This window comes from Eleginops maclovinus, chromosome 5 (assembly GCF_036324505.1).
Source record: "Eleginops maclovinus isolate JMC-PN-2008 ecotype Puerto Natales chromosome 5, JC_Emac_rtc_rv5, whole genome shotgun sequence".
Classification (NCBI taxonomy): Eukaryota; Metazoa; Chordata; class Actinopteri; order Perciformes; family Eleginopidae; genus Eleginops; species Eleginops maclovinus.
The window spans coordinates 14531304-14545276 of record NC_086353.1 but is presented as its reverse complement, the minus strand read 5'-3'; the positions used below and the strand labels follow the sequence as shown (position 1 = coordinate 14545276).

Here is a 13973-nt window from a genome sequence, read left to right as displayed (position 1 = left end):
TGCCTTTTGTGACTTCATAGCCTAACGTTGTTTGCTGCCGCTTTGGTGATGTCAAATCCCTCCGTCACATTCAGGGTTCATTGCAAATGTTCTACATTTTATGAGAGAGACTTTCAGACACTTTAACAAAACATTGCTCTACAGCAGATTGACAAATGCAATCTCACCTGGCAACCCTTAATACAGTATACCACACCCTCTGATACATTATGTGATTACCATGTTGTCCCTTGAAGTAAACATTCATATTTGGGTTATATTGTTTAAGACATTAATGGTTACTGATTTAAAACCTGACAGGCAAAATTTGTCAAACAGCAAACTGTCATCCATGCCATTTTCACTTACCTTAAGGGAAAAGGGGCTACTGTCAACCATTCATGCCATCTGTGTTGTGTACTTGGTCACAAAAAACACATGCACTCAGTAATAATCATTTCTTTAATTTTGGTTTGTGTGTTTGACATTTAGAGGGTTTTTTTGCATTCAGATTGAAGCTCAACAATGTAGGCCACTGATTTGTTAAAAGGAAAGCAAAAGAAGATTGAAACTTAAATGAGACACTTACAAAACAAAGACTGCCTGCGGTTACAGTAGCTACTTAAAGAGTCTTGGAATTAAGTGTCATATCCATTAGGCTCATTTTGCTCAGTTTTCTTCCCACAAACTCATGTCCCCTCAGTCCTCAGAGCTGAAGTCATCAGTGCTCATGCTCTGCTAAAAGGACACAGCGTTCTTCTGCATGGCTTGTCACAGAAAAATAATGAGTGGGCAATGCATCTTGCTTCAATGACTCACTTCCAGTCCACACTTTCCGGTGAAAGCCTCAAGCGACATCTCTATGGGTGAACAAGGCTACCAGATCTACCAGAAACTAGCTTCACTTAAAACAATTTTTTACAAAATGATAAGTACCTGTCGTGGAAAGTAACAGCCAGTAATCCACCCTGAGTCTATGCACTTATACTCCCTGCTTATACACTCTTATTGTGACAAAAAAAACAACAATAAAATATATTCAAATAATACCAAGGGTGCGTTTCTTTTGTCTTGAAAATACATGGAACGGAACTTAGTGCAAAGTCATCTCTATGGGAACCACACACAGCTGACCCGCGCTGTCCTGGCATCATAAATTAAAGGTGAAAATCAAAACAAAAAGTGAAAACTATCAAAGTCACTGCAGGTCTGCACGAGAGTTCATCACAGTTCAGAAGAGCATGTGACCATCAAAGATTGCTCTTCATATTTAAAATGTGGCTCTTCCTTTTCCTCCTTTAGAGCTGTAAGAGTCCCCTGAAACTCTGATTCCTCCATCCATTCTTTCAAGAGTTCAGTTTCAGACAGCTAAAGTTTGTTTGCGCTTTCATAACTTCGGGCTCCTTCCAGCAGTGTCCTATATCCCAGGTGAAACAAGGAACCTTGTCCTTGCCATCACCTCAGGGTACACTCAAAGGCCACAGACAGTGCATCTGAAGGTCAGGTGCTCCTGGTCACTTCCTGGTCTTGGACCTCTTGACCTTTAACCCTGGTTAATGGATGCCAAGGTTATCTAACCTTCAGAAAGAGGTGAAGAGATGGAGGGGGTGGAGAAGAAAAACACAGAGAAAAAGAGAAAGATAAGAAAAAGTATTTTAATCTAATTTTTTCGCCTATCGATTCACATGCCAACCATGAAAGAGGGAAAGAAAACATGCTGTGATTGCTGTGAATTGGCTGGAAAACCTAAGCAGCCTTGTCAAGTGGCTTCCTCAGATTCATAAACAGTGACAAACAGTTGCACAAACAAATCCGCAGACAAAGAAAACATTGTTGAGCAATGCAGTAGAAAGAGGGCTCTGCAGAGATCAAGGTGAGACGACTGTCAGCAGCAGCACTTACACCAGGAAGCCTCACAGACGCATGCTTGGAATACCCTGACTGGATTATGAGGTAATTACTTGCAAAAGAAGTCTTGCTTTGCCTACATGTTGGTGGTATTTGTATTTTCTTTGTATTTTGAGTCATCCCTTGGGGTTCTATATATTTATCTGTTTTGTGTTTTGAATGGTTTAACTAAAGGCAATGACATATATTTCAACAGACAAATTAAATCAAAATCAATAAATGTTGTGGGGTTAAGTGCTTTTGTTTCTAGCACTCTCTTTCAAATCTTGTGTCTAAAAGGTAGATTTGGCTAAGATTTAAGTGTCAGACTTCATATAGATGTCGTAGTTCATCCATGGCGCATAGCTTTTGTTGTTAACTGTCTTGAGTAGGTCAAATTTGCAACTAATTCTGAGTAAATTAACACTTTTTGTCTAACCAAAAAACTGATTCAAACCACTCATCAAACCAAAAAAGTCTGTTTGCAACCGTTACAAATACATTTTACTGGATATTTCCATATGTTATACAATTATTTTATTACTTATTGTGTGCCAAGAATAAGTACTTCTGCAGCCTCTAAAGACGCTTTCCCTTCTCATTGCTCGCTTCACAACATAGAAGAGGAAACATAATGACACTGTGTTTTGCTCATTGGTTTACACTACGGACCAATCTGAAATATCTGATTAAACCACACTAGCACAGTCCTGATGAGTTTTTGAGATTTACATGATTAATGAACTGTTATAGTTGAAGACCATTTAGAAATTATGACTTGATTAGATACGTATCACGATTGTTGTGGCTGCTGACCTTCTGCAACTCTTCTCTTAGCCAGGAGGGAAGGGGCTGTCCGAGACGATGCAGCAGCTTTGACAGTTCTACGTTGTGTTCCCTGTAGTACCTGGAAAGATATGCGTGAGCCTGAAGAGAGAAGAGTAAGTGTGGTGTATTAAATCTGTTCATACATACAGTTAGTTAAATCGGTTCATAATACAGCTAGTTACTCTCTGAGGTCATGAAGAGTGCAGAGAAGACGTCGTTCAGGGGCCATATGGTGGGCAGTCGGATGTTGTATAATAACCTCCGAAGTACGTTAGGGAGCCAAGATGAACGGACACATGTCACTTAGTGAGGCATACATTTTTATTGATTACCTCCTGTGAGCACACACACTTTGGACGGCACATACATGTTTCTCCTATAAATTGTATGCACAAAGACTGTTCGGGGGGACTTCCACAATTGGCTCTGGGAACCTCGTATTGCCCGTGTTGGGGTATGATACTATGCTGTTGTAATAAACCTTATTATATACAAGCTGGTGTCTCCGGAGACTTCTTTATCATCTTCACAAACATCGCTACAAGATATACTTCATAAGAAAATACATAAGAAAATGAGCAGACATTGATGGGGATGGAGGGAGAAAATAAATAGGAGAACAATCGAAGTCGGTAGGTCAGGATATGATTAGTGGTAAATGAGGAAGACAGAAGGCCGAGTAAGACATATGGAAATAGACAAGAAAAGGAGAGAGTCATTAGCAAGGTGGAAAAAAAGAAAGAATAGAAAAAGGGTTGGAAAAAGGGATATTTAGATGATCAAATAAAAAGACAGCAAGGGTGTAGGGGGCAAGCAAGAAATTGAGAGAGATTAATGAGATGCCACTATCTTTAGATTAGTTTATTTCTCCTCAATAGGACTTTAGGGCCATTAAGTGCCGACTGGCATGAAAAGAGCTAGGGAAAGAGAGGTTAGAAAAAGAGGGGGAAAGATACATGAAGGATGTATGAGATCCATTATCTCCCCCTCCTCTGTTAATTTGTTAACTTCCTCTATCTTGCCTCTTTTCCCTGGTGTGCCCTTTATTTTCTCTCCTCCTCATCTGTCCTTTCCTATTTCCCCCTGGTGGAAACTCAAATACAGTTTAATTACAGGTGACACTAAGGCGCCACCATTAGCCATGTGTGAGCACATGAGGGAAGTCAAATTGTATCTGTGTTTATTTGTCTTCATGTGAGAGCAAATGTGTGATTCATTGTCGGGCAGGTCTGGTCTCTTCTCTGTGGATTCAGAGGCCAGGACAAAGATTTATGGATTGGATTTTCTCCTTCTACCTTTCTCCTTCTATCCTAATCCCTCGCCCCCCCCATCTCACGGGTGTTGTGTCACTATTGAGTCCTCATAATTAGGTTGTAACTTTCTGCCTGGATCTGATTGGCTGACAGTTTCCACCCCAACGCTGAGCCCGGTGGGAAATTTTGCCACAGCAATGAAGGGGACTGTGTATCACTGTCAGTCAGGCTGCTGCTTTTCCATTATATTTGACTCTTTTTCTTACTTTCGCTCAATGCAGATACCGGTTTTCAACGCTTTGTAGCAATCTTTTCAAATGAAAATGTGAACATTTACCTCTGGCTCCATAGGAGGGTACTTTCTCCCTTTGCTCTTTCCCAAACATTTTGTCTTTCCTCCCTCGAGGAGCTGGCACCAAAAGCCCTTCTGAGGGTCAAATCTGACAGAAGAGAAAAGGAGACAAAGAAGAGAAATCTTAATACACATATAAAAGAGAAGTGAGTTCAGTCCGGATAGTAGTGTGTCTTCTTTTAAGGAATTACAGTTGGGCTCATCTTAGACTACACATAAATGCCACTAAGCATTCAACACTTTCTCTTACTCTTCTGCTATCGGTGTCCCTCTGACTGCCACACTGTCTCGTTTCATCTCTGTCTCTATCAGCCTCCATCTCCATGTCGCTTCTCTTCATAGAGCAGCCTCTCACTAGATATAAACTGCTCTCTTGTTCTTTTTCCATAGCTCTCTCCTTCTCAATGCGGACGCACGATAATCACAAGTATAGTTGATTGTTTAGTATAATACAATGATTATTACTGTATTATTTATATAGCATCAGGGCAGCAGAGACACTCCTTTTATCATTCTTTTACCTTTTTGTTTTCATGTATTATTATGTACTCATTTGAAAATGATAACTATAATATATACAGTATGTTATATTTCTTTTATTCATAGTGTCTTCTTTCTTAAATAACCAGATAAAGATAAAGACATCACAACTTTTGAAGAACAGAAATTCGAACTCATGGCTCCCAAAGAGAGATAATAGCATTGTGATAACATTAAATCACTGTGGTTTCCCTTTGACGGTACATTCTTCATTACTGAAATAAAAAAATAAACATATAAGGTATATATACACTGCCTGACCAAAAAAAAGGTCACACACTCTAATATCCGTTGGACCGTCTTTAGCTTTGATTACGGCACGCATTCGCTGTGGCATCGTTTCCAAAAGCTTCTGCAATGTCACAACATTTATTTCTGTCTTGGATTAATTTTTCGCCAAGATCTTATATTGATGACGGGAGATTTGGACCACTGCGCAAAGTCTTCTCCAGCACATCCCAAAGATTCTCAATCGGGTTCAGGTCTGGACTCTGTGGTGGCCAATCCATGTGTGAAAATGATGTCTCATGCTCCCTGAACCACTCTTTCACAATTTGAGCCAGATGGATCCTGGATTGTCCTCTTGGAACATGCCCGTGCCATCAGGGAAGAAAAAATCCATTGATGGAATAACCTGGTCATTCAGTATATTCAGGTAGTCAGCTGACCTCATTCTTTGGGCACGTTGCTGAAACTAGACCAAACCAACTGCAGCAACCTCAGATCATAGCACTGCCCCCCACAGGCTTGTCACTTCTTTTTTGGCCGGGCAGTGTACATTTGATGTATGTAGAACCTTCTCCTGACAGCTCTATGGCTATCACTTGGGAAACCAAATGCCTCCCCTATTAGCTGAGTGTGAGGGCTCCCAGAAGCATGTTATGTGACAACCTGTCACCTGGAGACAAGATGGTAGGTGACCTTCACAGCAAAGTATTCTGGTAAAAACATATGCTTGTTGTCCCTTTTATATGCATGAATACAAAATACTGTATGTAATTTCTGTATGTTCATATACAATATTTAAGTGATTATGGGAATATCGGCATGAGTACAGATTCTTTCATCTATGTTAATCCTCTTTATGCATAATGTTGATTTCTTAGTGATTGTATCAGTATATATTGATGCAGCTTGCTTTTGCAGTATAGCATACCAAGTATGTCTAAAGAGGTAAACATACAGCATTGTTAACTGCTATCTGGCAATGTGAATATGAGGGCTAATGTGGTTGTGACTGAAAAATGCAAATATTTGTCTTTATCTGCATGCATCAGTGGGTGAATAAAAGGGAAAAAATATTTAAGTGCTTCTCCTTCAGTTTCCATCTGACAGAACAGGAGGAGGAAAGGAGAGGGGGATTAAATAAATAGGCTTCAGTGTTGAGGATCTGTCAGACCACTGCCATGTCACAAGAATGAGAAGGAGAATAGAAAGATTAGGCTTTTGTGTTACTGCGTCTACACACAATACACCCAATACACACACACACACACACACACACACACACACACACACACACACACACACACACACACACACACACTGCTTCCCTATTATTTGGTCAAAATGCATCTCTTTACAATTTATATGTATGCATGTGAGCTTGGGATTCAAAACAGAGGTACTCCCTGTCCAAATCTGAGCTACACATTTGTGATGTCCCTGACTGTCTGAAGATTTGAGGGTATGTGTGCCTTCTGATGAGAGGTGCTTGAGATAAATAAACTGTTTACCACTCCTTCCAAACTTGAAGGTCATATGAAAATTTGCAAATGAAGAATGAGTTGAAACAGACCATCAGGAGGCCAAAGCTAAAATATGCCAGTCTTCGCTCGAGTTATCCCTTCCAATATATTAAACATAATAAAGCCTGAATACATTGGTAGTAAATGCTGTTCTCTGAGGGGGACATGACACTGACGCCTTTGTTTCAAACACCATTCATGCAGCCTTTTTGAGTCCTGGTGTAATGTGGAAAGCTTTCTAATGATGAAATCAACATGGGGATGTGATGTGGCTATCAAAGCACATCTTCTGTCTGTTCAAATAGTGGTAATAGCATTCAACATATTTAATGGAATTAATGGAGTTCAGTTGTGAATTGTTGCTTATAAAGATGTTTTTTAAATTATTTTTTATGATTATTTTAACATTTTAATCTTTGTTTTTTGATGGGGACAGTGAGACTTGCTTCTTTGTCTTTATAATCATGTTTCATACTTCAGGAAACAATGCACTTAGTAAGAAAATACGTAGAGAGAGTCAGAGATTGAGCTGTTTCTAATATTCATTAAAAAAAAGAAAATCATTATTTATTTATTGTTATATTTTGCCTTTTAATGTTTTACAAATATTTTTTCTCATCTCATCTACAAGGGACATATTATAAAACATACATAAAAAAACCACTAAAATTACCTATTTAAAAAATAATGTATGAAAAAATGTCCTCTTCCAGGTCTCAGGAGGTTATTATATCTGTGTTTCAGAATAAACACATGATGTTGTTAATAACTATTGGGAATGTGCCTCAGGTGGTCAATTCAGTTGGTCTTTAGTGACTACAGCTACATGATTATATATTTGAGAAAATATATTCAAAGTTTAGTTGCATTAGTTATTGATCTTGGTTACTGACATTGGTTCTTTGCTGCTTTAGTTCTTTCTGATTGGCATTGAGCTGTTCGACAACAATTTCATACTTCATACTCATACTCAACGCTCTGTTGGGAATTAATCCCGGGCCACTTGCCTGTCTTTTGGAAAGAATAGGTATACCATTTTATTGCTAGAACAAATTCATGTAAGAAAAATATTAGTTAGGAACTTCAGTTTTGTACAAGCAATGCAATCAGTTATTATTTTTGATATGATTAGAAAGTAAGCCTAAAATATGGGTGGCAGGAGATTAAGTGTTGAACATTGATTACCATCTATTTGAATAATTAACGCTTATCAAGTCATTCTTCAATAAAGGTTAAGCATTACACAAAAATACCTGCCACATTTATCGACACTAATAAGTTACTCTGTCTCACATCATTGTTATGTTAATTTGCCATTATACCAAAAAGGTCTGCCATGTCTCTAAACTTAGATGTGACAAAATTACTTGATGTTTCTTTTTTGTCCCAACATTTCTTGACAGCCAGACCCGCATTTGTACAAAGACGTACATATAATACTTCAAAGTCAGAAGCAAACTGACCATCTGCTATTGGCTGATCTTTCGTGCCAGGCGATGTCACTGTCTGTTGTGGTTTTCAAAGAATAACTCGCCTGGCACCAAAAACTGGCAAAGAAGAGGTGGCCAGTTTAGGGCCCCACTGTTCACCAGTAGATGGCAGGATTCACACAAATGTGGGTTTGGATTATTACAACTTTAATCTTTAATCATTCTTACCATGATGCATTCCAGGTGAAAGGTGCGCTTACCCCAGGATCCCTGAGGTGGAACAGACTGGTGAGAGAAAGCAAGAGAGACTTACGTAAGGGCCTGGGAGTAGTTGAAGTGAGGAGTGACTCCCAGGAACTTCTGGACTTCATCCATCACTGCTGCAGGGTCAGTTCTCAGCTGATGGCCATCAATGATCATGACCTAAACACAGATACATTCACACTGTAACAATGGGTACTATTTACAAACTAGTAAAGTAGTTACAGCTAACTTTGGTACTGAATAAAGGTAAAGGCATGGTAGCATCTTATTTGTGTAACAAGATCCACTAATGCTTCAAGCATATGAACATATTGTTAACAATTCCTACAGGTTATGGTAGCAAAAAGTAAGAATAAGGTAATGTATTATCCATCTAAATTAATTAAGATCTAATAATATTGTGAGCCATTCCTTCAGTTACATTTGTGATCATCAATATATTTAAAAAATAAGTATCACCTTTTATTCACTTCCTTCAAATTATACAAACAAGAAATATCTCTAACATACATACTTGGAATCACAAAAAGTGCATGTGTTTCTGCGCCTTTGTGTGTGCCATACCTGGTTAGCAGGGTAGTTAGTGAGCCACCTCTCAAGGTGAGAGGAGTAAAGACCGGGGATGAGACAGCGGTTCTGCAGGGAGCGGAGCTCGGCCGGCGCTCCCTGTCTAGCACTAATGACATCATAGAAGCTGAAGCGCAGGGCTGCGTGGTCCTCGTGAGCTCTTTGATGCTACGAAAGTAAGCAGATTAAGCCATATATGCTTTAAAAAATCACTCTTATTGTACAAGTGATCTCAATCCTACGCTTTAACATGCAGTATATCTTATAACCTGGAACAAGGCTTTGTTGTTAATGACTCAACATTTGAGCAGTCATGCTGTTGACATTCATGTCTTATTAATCAAAGAGACATAAGCAATAGATTTCAGGTTCCTGTGACATTTTTGGAACTGAGACGTTTAATAAAAATCATGTTCATTAACTCCACGCTCACAGCTTCAACTCCCAACTTAATTAAAATCAATACAGAGATGAAGCAGGTCAAATAATGAAGCAGGGAGTTTATGAGAGAACAAAATAATACAAGTGCAGTTGCATATTAAATATATTTTGTGTGTTTTTGTACATACCTGATACCAGCTGTAGGCCCTGTCGGAGGGGTTGATAAGCAGGGTGATGATCTTAGCCTTGGGCAGCAGGGCAGCAGCTCGCCGTGGGGACTCCTCTGAGGGGAAGTAGTTAGCACTCTTCTCAAACAGGAAGTCTGTACTAACATTAGAGGGCACGGGGAAAAACTCCATGTACCTGAGGCAACAGACAAACAAATGGAACATTGAAAGGAAATGCTAATACACATGCAAACATATGTGATTCACACCGTATACAGAAGCACCACAGCACTACTGCAAACTTAGTTAAATGCAGAGTACATTGTGAAATGTTCACATTCTTTTTAAAGTCAAATACAGTCACAAAAGAATGGCCGTGCATAGAAAACAAGTCTAAAACTGAATTGATAACATAATTTCAATGTGTTTAATGACACAGTTTAAGAATTAAGTCTTTTCTGGATGACTTCGGAGGCTGCACCAGCTGTGTCTCTGTCAGCTAAGTAACACATTTATGGGTCAATTTAGGCAACCATATGTCTGCAGGCTTAAAAAGATCATTGTGAAAGATGTTTTTAAACTGTTCTTATCCGCTTAATGTATCATTGAAGTCTGCAAGACACATTCAAGTCTACAACAACCTTGCAAAAATGAAAAGGGGTTATCTTTAATCTCCCTATTCACCTTAGGATTTAGCAATTAAAAGGAACAGAGAGCATGAAAGATAAGTGTGTGTATCTGTGCTCTCACCAGTCAATTCCTTTGTGGTAGTTATTGGTGTTGAAGAACTGGACCTCCTCATAAGTCTTTGGACTGGGAAAGTTACTGGAGATGGAGGGATGCATGAGTAAGAAGAGATAAAGTGCTGTCGTTCCTGGAAGAAAGGGCATAATTCATAACTGGCTCGTTAATTCAGCTCAGTAGAGAGTAGTCTGTGTGTGTGCGTCAGTATGTGTGAGAGCTGTCATCCACTGATCCATATTGGATGATTTTTTCCTCCGCAAGATTTATATCTGGCTGATAATGCTGTGGGTGTGTGTGTGTGTGTGTTGTGTGTGTGTGTGTGTGTGTGTGTGTGTGTGTGTGTGTGTGTGTGTGTGTGTGTGTGTGTGTGTGTGTGTGTGTGTGTGTGCGAGTGTGTGCATGGGTGTGCGTGGGTGTGGGTCTGTGTGTGTGCAATGATCAAAGGCCTCCCCATCAAATCTTTCAAAACCGTTTGACACCAATAAGCACTGGGGCTCTGGCCGTGCCCTCTGTCTCACCCTCAGCAGCCCTCCTTTCACCCCGTTCCCCTAACACTACTCTTATGCATTGTATAACATCCCCCTCACCCTGTTTCCTATTTGGTACAACATCTCTTTCATTGCAAGGCACACTGCAATAACATGAGTACCGTAGTTTATTGTAAGAGTGCTAATGTTGCTGGAGTGACCCCTCCTCCCATTTAGTAAACCTTCATCTGGTAATTAGCAGCATTGTAGGACCTCCTCACCTCTCACATCAAACACCGGCAATTAGAATTCATGGGATAACATGAAGGCTGCCCTATGGATCCGAGTAGCGTAAACAGATTTCTAACAATTTCCTTTTTTTGTCTCTTTAAAAGAAAGAAAGTCATACAATGAGAGGTTGGTGGTTCAGTACTGTATCTCTGAGCATCTAAAGTAGATAGTGGGTGGAAGAAAGGAGGTAAGAGCCTCCTCCTTTGTCTCCCTTTGGCAGGAACAAGAGCTGTGGGGATTAGGTGAACAGGCTCTGATGTTGATGATCTAGACACCTGGGCACACAGAAGCAGTCTCTCAGTTGTGTGAAGCTCACCTGTTTTCTGTGGGCCTATGACCATGAACTTGGGTAACCTGTCACAGGTTTTCTCTTTAGACCAGATGTCTTTATGTCGTTTATCATCACAAGGGTTCTAAAGAGGCAAAGACAAAGGAATACATGTTAGACTCATGGTTTAGGCTACATATAGAAATAAAATGTACACACACATGGCCTTTATTGAGTGCATGCGAAATTTACTAAATAGACTGACTGAATTATATTATTGTTTCACTTATTTTATTACAAATTAAAAAAGCTATTTAGTCTTTAGTTTAGTTTATTAAGTCCTTCTTTTCCAGGCATTTGACACAAAGTTAGCATAGTGTAAAATGAATTGTGTGTAATGTATGATTGTCATGATTTATTCTATTGAAAGACAAAACATAATCATATTAATATAATATAATATCTTCTTTCATTTTTAACATACAAAAGTAAACAGGACTCACTTTCAACATCAAACTGCTTTTGAAACCTGTTTTATTCCTGCACATTGAATCCACATAATAACACTGAGATGTACATAAAGATCTACAGTCAAGTGCTGACAAACACAAGCCCATACATGCCTGTGAATACCCAAGCAAACACACCTGCCAGAGTGGATTCCTTTGTTCCGGAAAAAGCTGGAAGTACTTGTGTGCAAGCTGCAGGGGTGGGAGTGTGTGGAGTTTCAGGTTTGTCCAGGATCGGAGGAAGGACGCCAGGTGGACAAACGTGTAAAGACCCAGTCGATCATTGCCATAGTTAGACAGGTGCGTCATGAATATACTGATCTAGGGTGGAGAACAGAGACAGAGCAGTGTTATAGAGAGGAAAGGAGAAAGAAAGGGAGAGAAGGAATTCACAAACTGTTGTGTGCAAAATTGTGATAAAGTCAAAATCTCATTTCCCAAGTTCCCATGTTTGCTATAAAAAAAGGACCGCTGTAAATCTAATTACTGTTGTTGTGACTGCAGTGGAAAGCAAACAGATTATTTCTCAGTGTGTGATGGTTTTAAAGTCACTAACAGAGTAGCAGTCCATTGGGTATCAACATTTGCTACCACTTTTCAAAGAGTCACACTCACTTTTGTGATGCAAGACTATAATAACTTTTGCCGCAATACAGTTTCAAGTATAAAGAGAAAAACAGATAAAGAGAAACTGATGTATTTACCACTCCTGATAGATAAAGCTGAGGAGGCAACACAATACTCCTCATAGCCACCGGGTGATGGGAGAGATGCAGCTACACACGGGGAAAGTGTTTCCGAGTGTGTTGGTGTGTGTTCATGATAGTTAATGTGTGTGAGGGAGAAGGAGAGACTCAGAGGGAGTGAAGGAGCGATAGTGTGTTGGTCCAGGCTATCTGTCCACGCCTCAGTGCTTTTATAGGCTGATCAAAGAGACAAGCAAAGATAGCTGCTACAGACAAATGCACACACACACACACACACACACACACACACACACACACACACACACACACACACACACACACACACACACACACACACACACACACACACACACACACACACACACACACACACACATACATCTTTTGTGATTTGAGGGAGCTTGGGAACGTGAGGCGTCTGGATGATACTGTAACATCAGCCATTAAGATATGAATCATTTGGTGGGTATGTGTGTGTGCGTGCATGGATGATTGTGTGTAAGTATATTTAGGAGAATGTCTATGAATGTGAACACACATGCATAGAAAAAGACACATACAAGCATACACAGTGAATTTCCTGGTGACAGAGGGCTGTCGGTGCTCCTCTTTAACGCTGAAGGTTGCCGCAGATACAAAGCGACACAGTGTCGGGGTTTGATGGATCAGCGTCCGGCCGACCTGGAAAGCTGTTCGGAATACTGATTGCCTCCGAATACTGATGTTTGTGTGCGTGTGTGAAACACTGTGGGAGGGAAGGGGGAACCAGGCGTGTGGCTAGTTGTGTGAGTCTTTGTGACAAAGAACGCAACAGAGAAAGAACAGAGAGGAGCATGTCAGAGCCATTTTTCACGTGTGTGTGTGTGAGTCAGCATAATTGTTTATGCATTTGTGCATTTGCGTTGTCAGGGCAAATGTGTGCATCTGCCAGCACCTTTTTATCTTCTGCCCAATGTAAGCAAACCCACAACGCATAATCCCGCAGCGCCTGCCTCATATCAATCCGGGTGATGTTAGAGCAACAATGTGGAACCACTGTCAAGGCATCACCAAGCACTCAACCAGGAACAACAGAAACACAAGCCATTAGGAAATGTTTGTTTGCTCCTCCTTACCAATGACATGAATGTCAAAACACAGAAACCTTGCTCTTCGAAGCACCAATGGAGAACTAGAAGCACTACTCTAAGAAGATTGTCAAAATTAAATTTGACAGCGTCTCACAGGAAACATCTATTCACATTTGGGATTGAGAAATAATTTCTCTCAAGGCATGCTGCAGTGTTGAGAGTGTGTGTGTGAGTGAAATGAAAAGGTTTTGTACTAATGCACACCGAATGCAGACAAATCTGACCTGTGCAATAACAGGCTGTAAACCATTTCAGGCTGTAGTCCACTTCTTCCTTTTTTGTGTTGTTGTGTGCTTTCTCTAAAGCAGGCAAGGTGATCAAAAAGTGATTTATGTACCCTTCAAACCACTCAATACCCTATGATATTTGGCTGAGGCTGTGAGGTACTGTATGAGTGTGTGTGCCAATGTGTGTGCATGAGAGGGAAAAAGGGAGAGAGTGATAGAGATTGAGAGCGAGAG

At 40.1% G+C, this 13973-nt stretch overlaps 1 protein-coding gene across 3 annotated transcripts in view; it reads right to left on the bottom strand.

Moving 5' to 3' along the window:
* Positions 1 to 423: 423 nt before the first annotated feature.
* Positions 424 to 13973, bottom strand: part of ndst3 (N-deacetylase/N-sulfotransferase (heparan glucosaminyl) 3) — a 38894-nt gene continuing 25344 nt past the window's right edge. For 2 of the 3 annotated variants that reach the window (XM_063882768.1, XM_063882769.1), the window contains exons 7-15: positions 11814 to 11996; positions 11215 to 11311; positions 10147 to 10270; positions 9418 to 9592; positions 8846 to 9016; positions 8331 to 8440; positions 4285 to 4387; positions 2683 to 2793; positions 424 to 1552 (exon numbers count right to left, since the gene is read on the bottom strand). In XM_063882768.1, coding sequence (XP_063738838.1) covers positions 1523 to 1552; positions 2683 to 2793; positions 4285 to 4387; positions 8331 to 8440; positions 8846 to 9016; positions 9418 to 9592; positions 10147 to 10270; positions 11215 to 11311; positions 11814 to 11996 — 1104 coding nt within the window. In that variant the 3' untranslated portion in view covers positions 424 to 1522. Of the gene's footprint in view, positions 1558 to 2682; positions 2794 to 4284; positions 4388 to 8330; positions 8441 to 8845; positions 9017 to 9417; positions 9593 to 10146; positions 10271 to 11214; positions 11312 to 11813; positions 11997 to 13973 lie in introns of all 3 variants that reach the window. The other variant, XM_063882770.1, reaches the window with a different exon arrangement.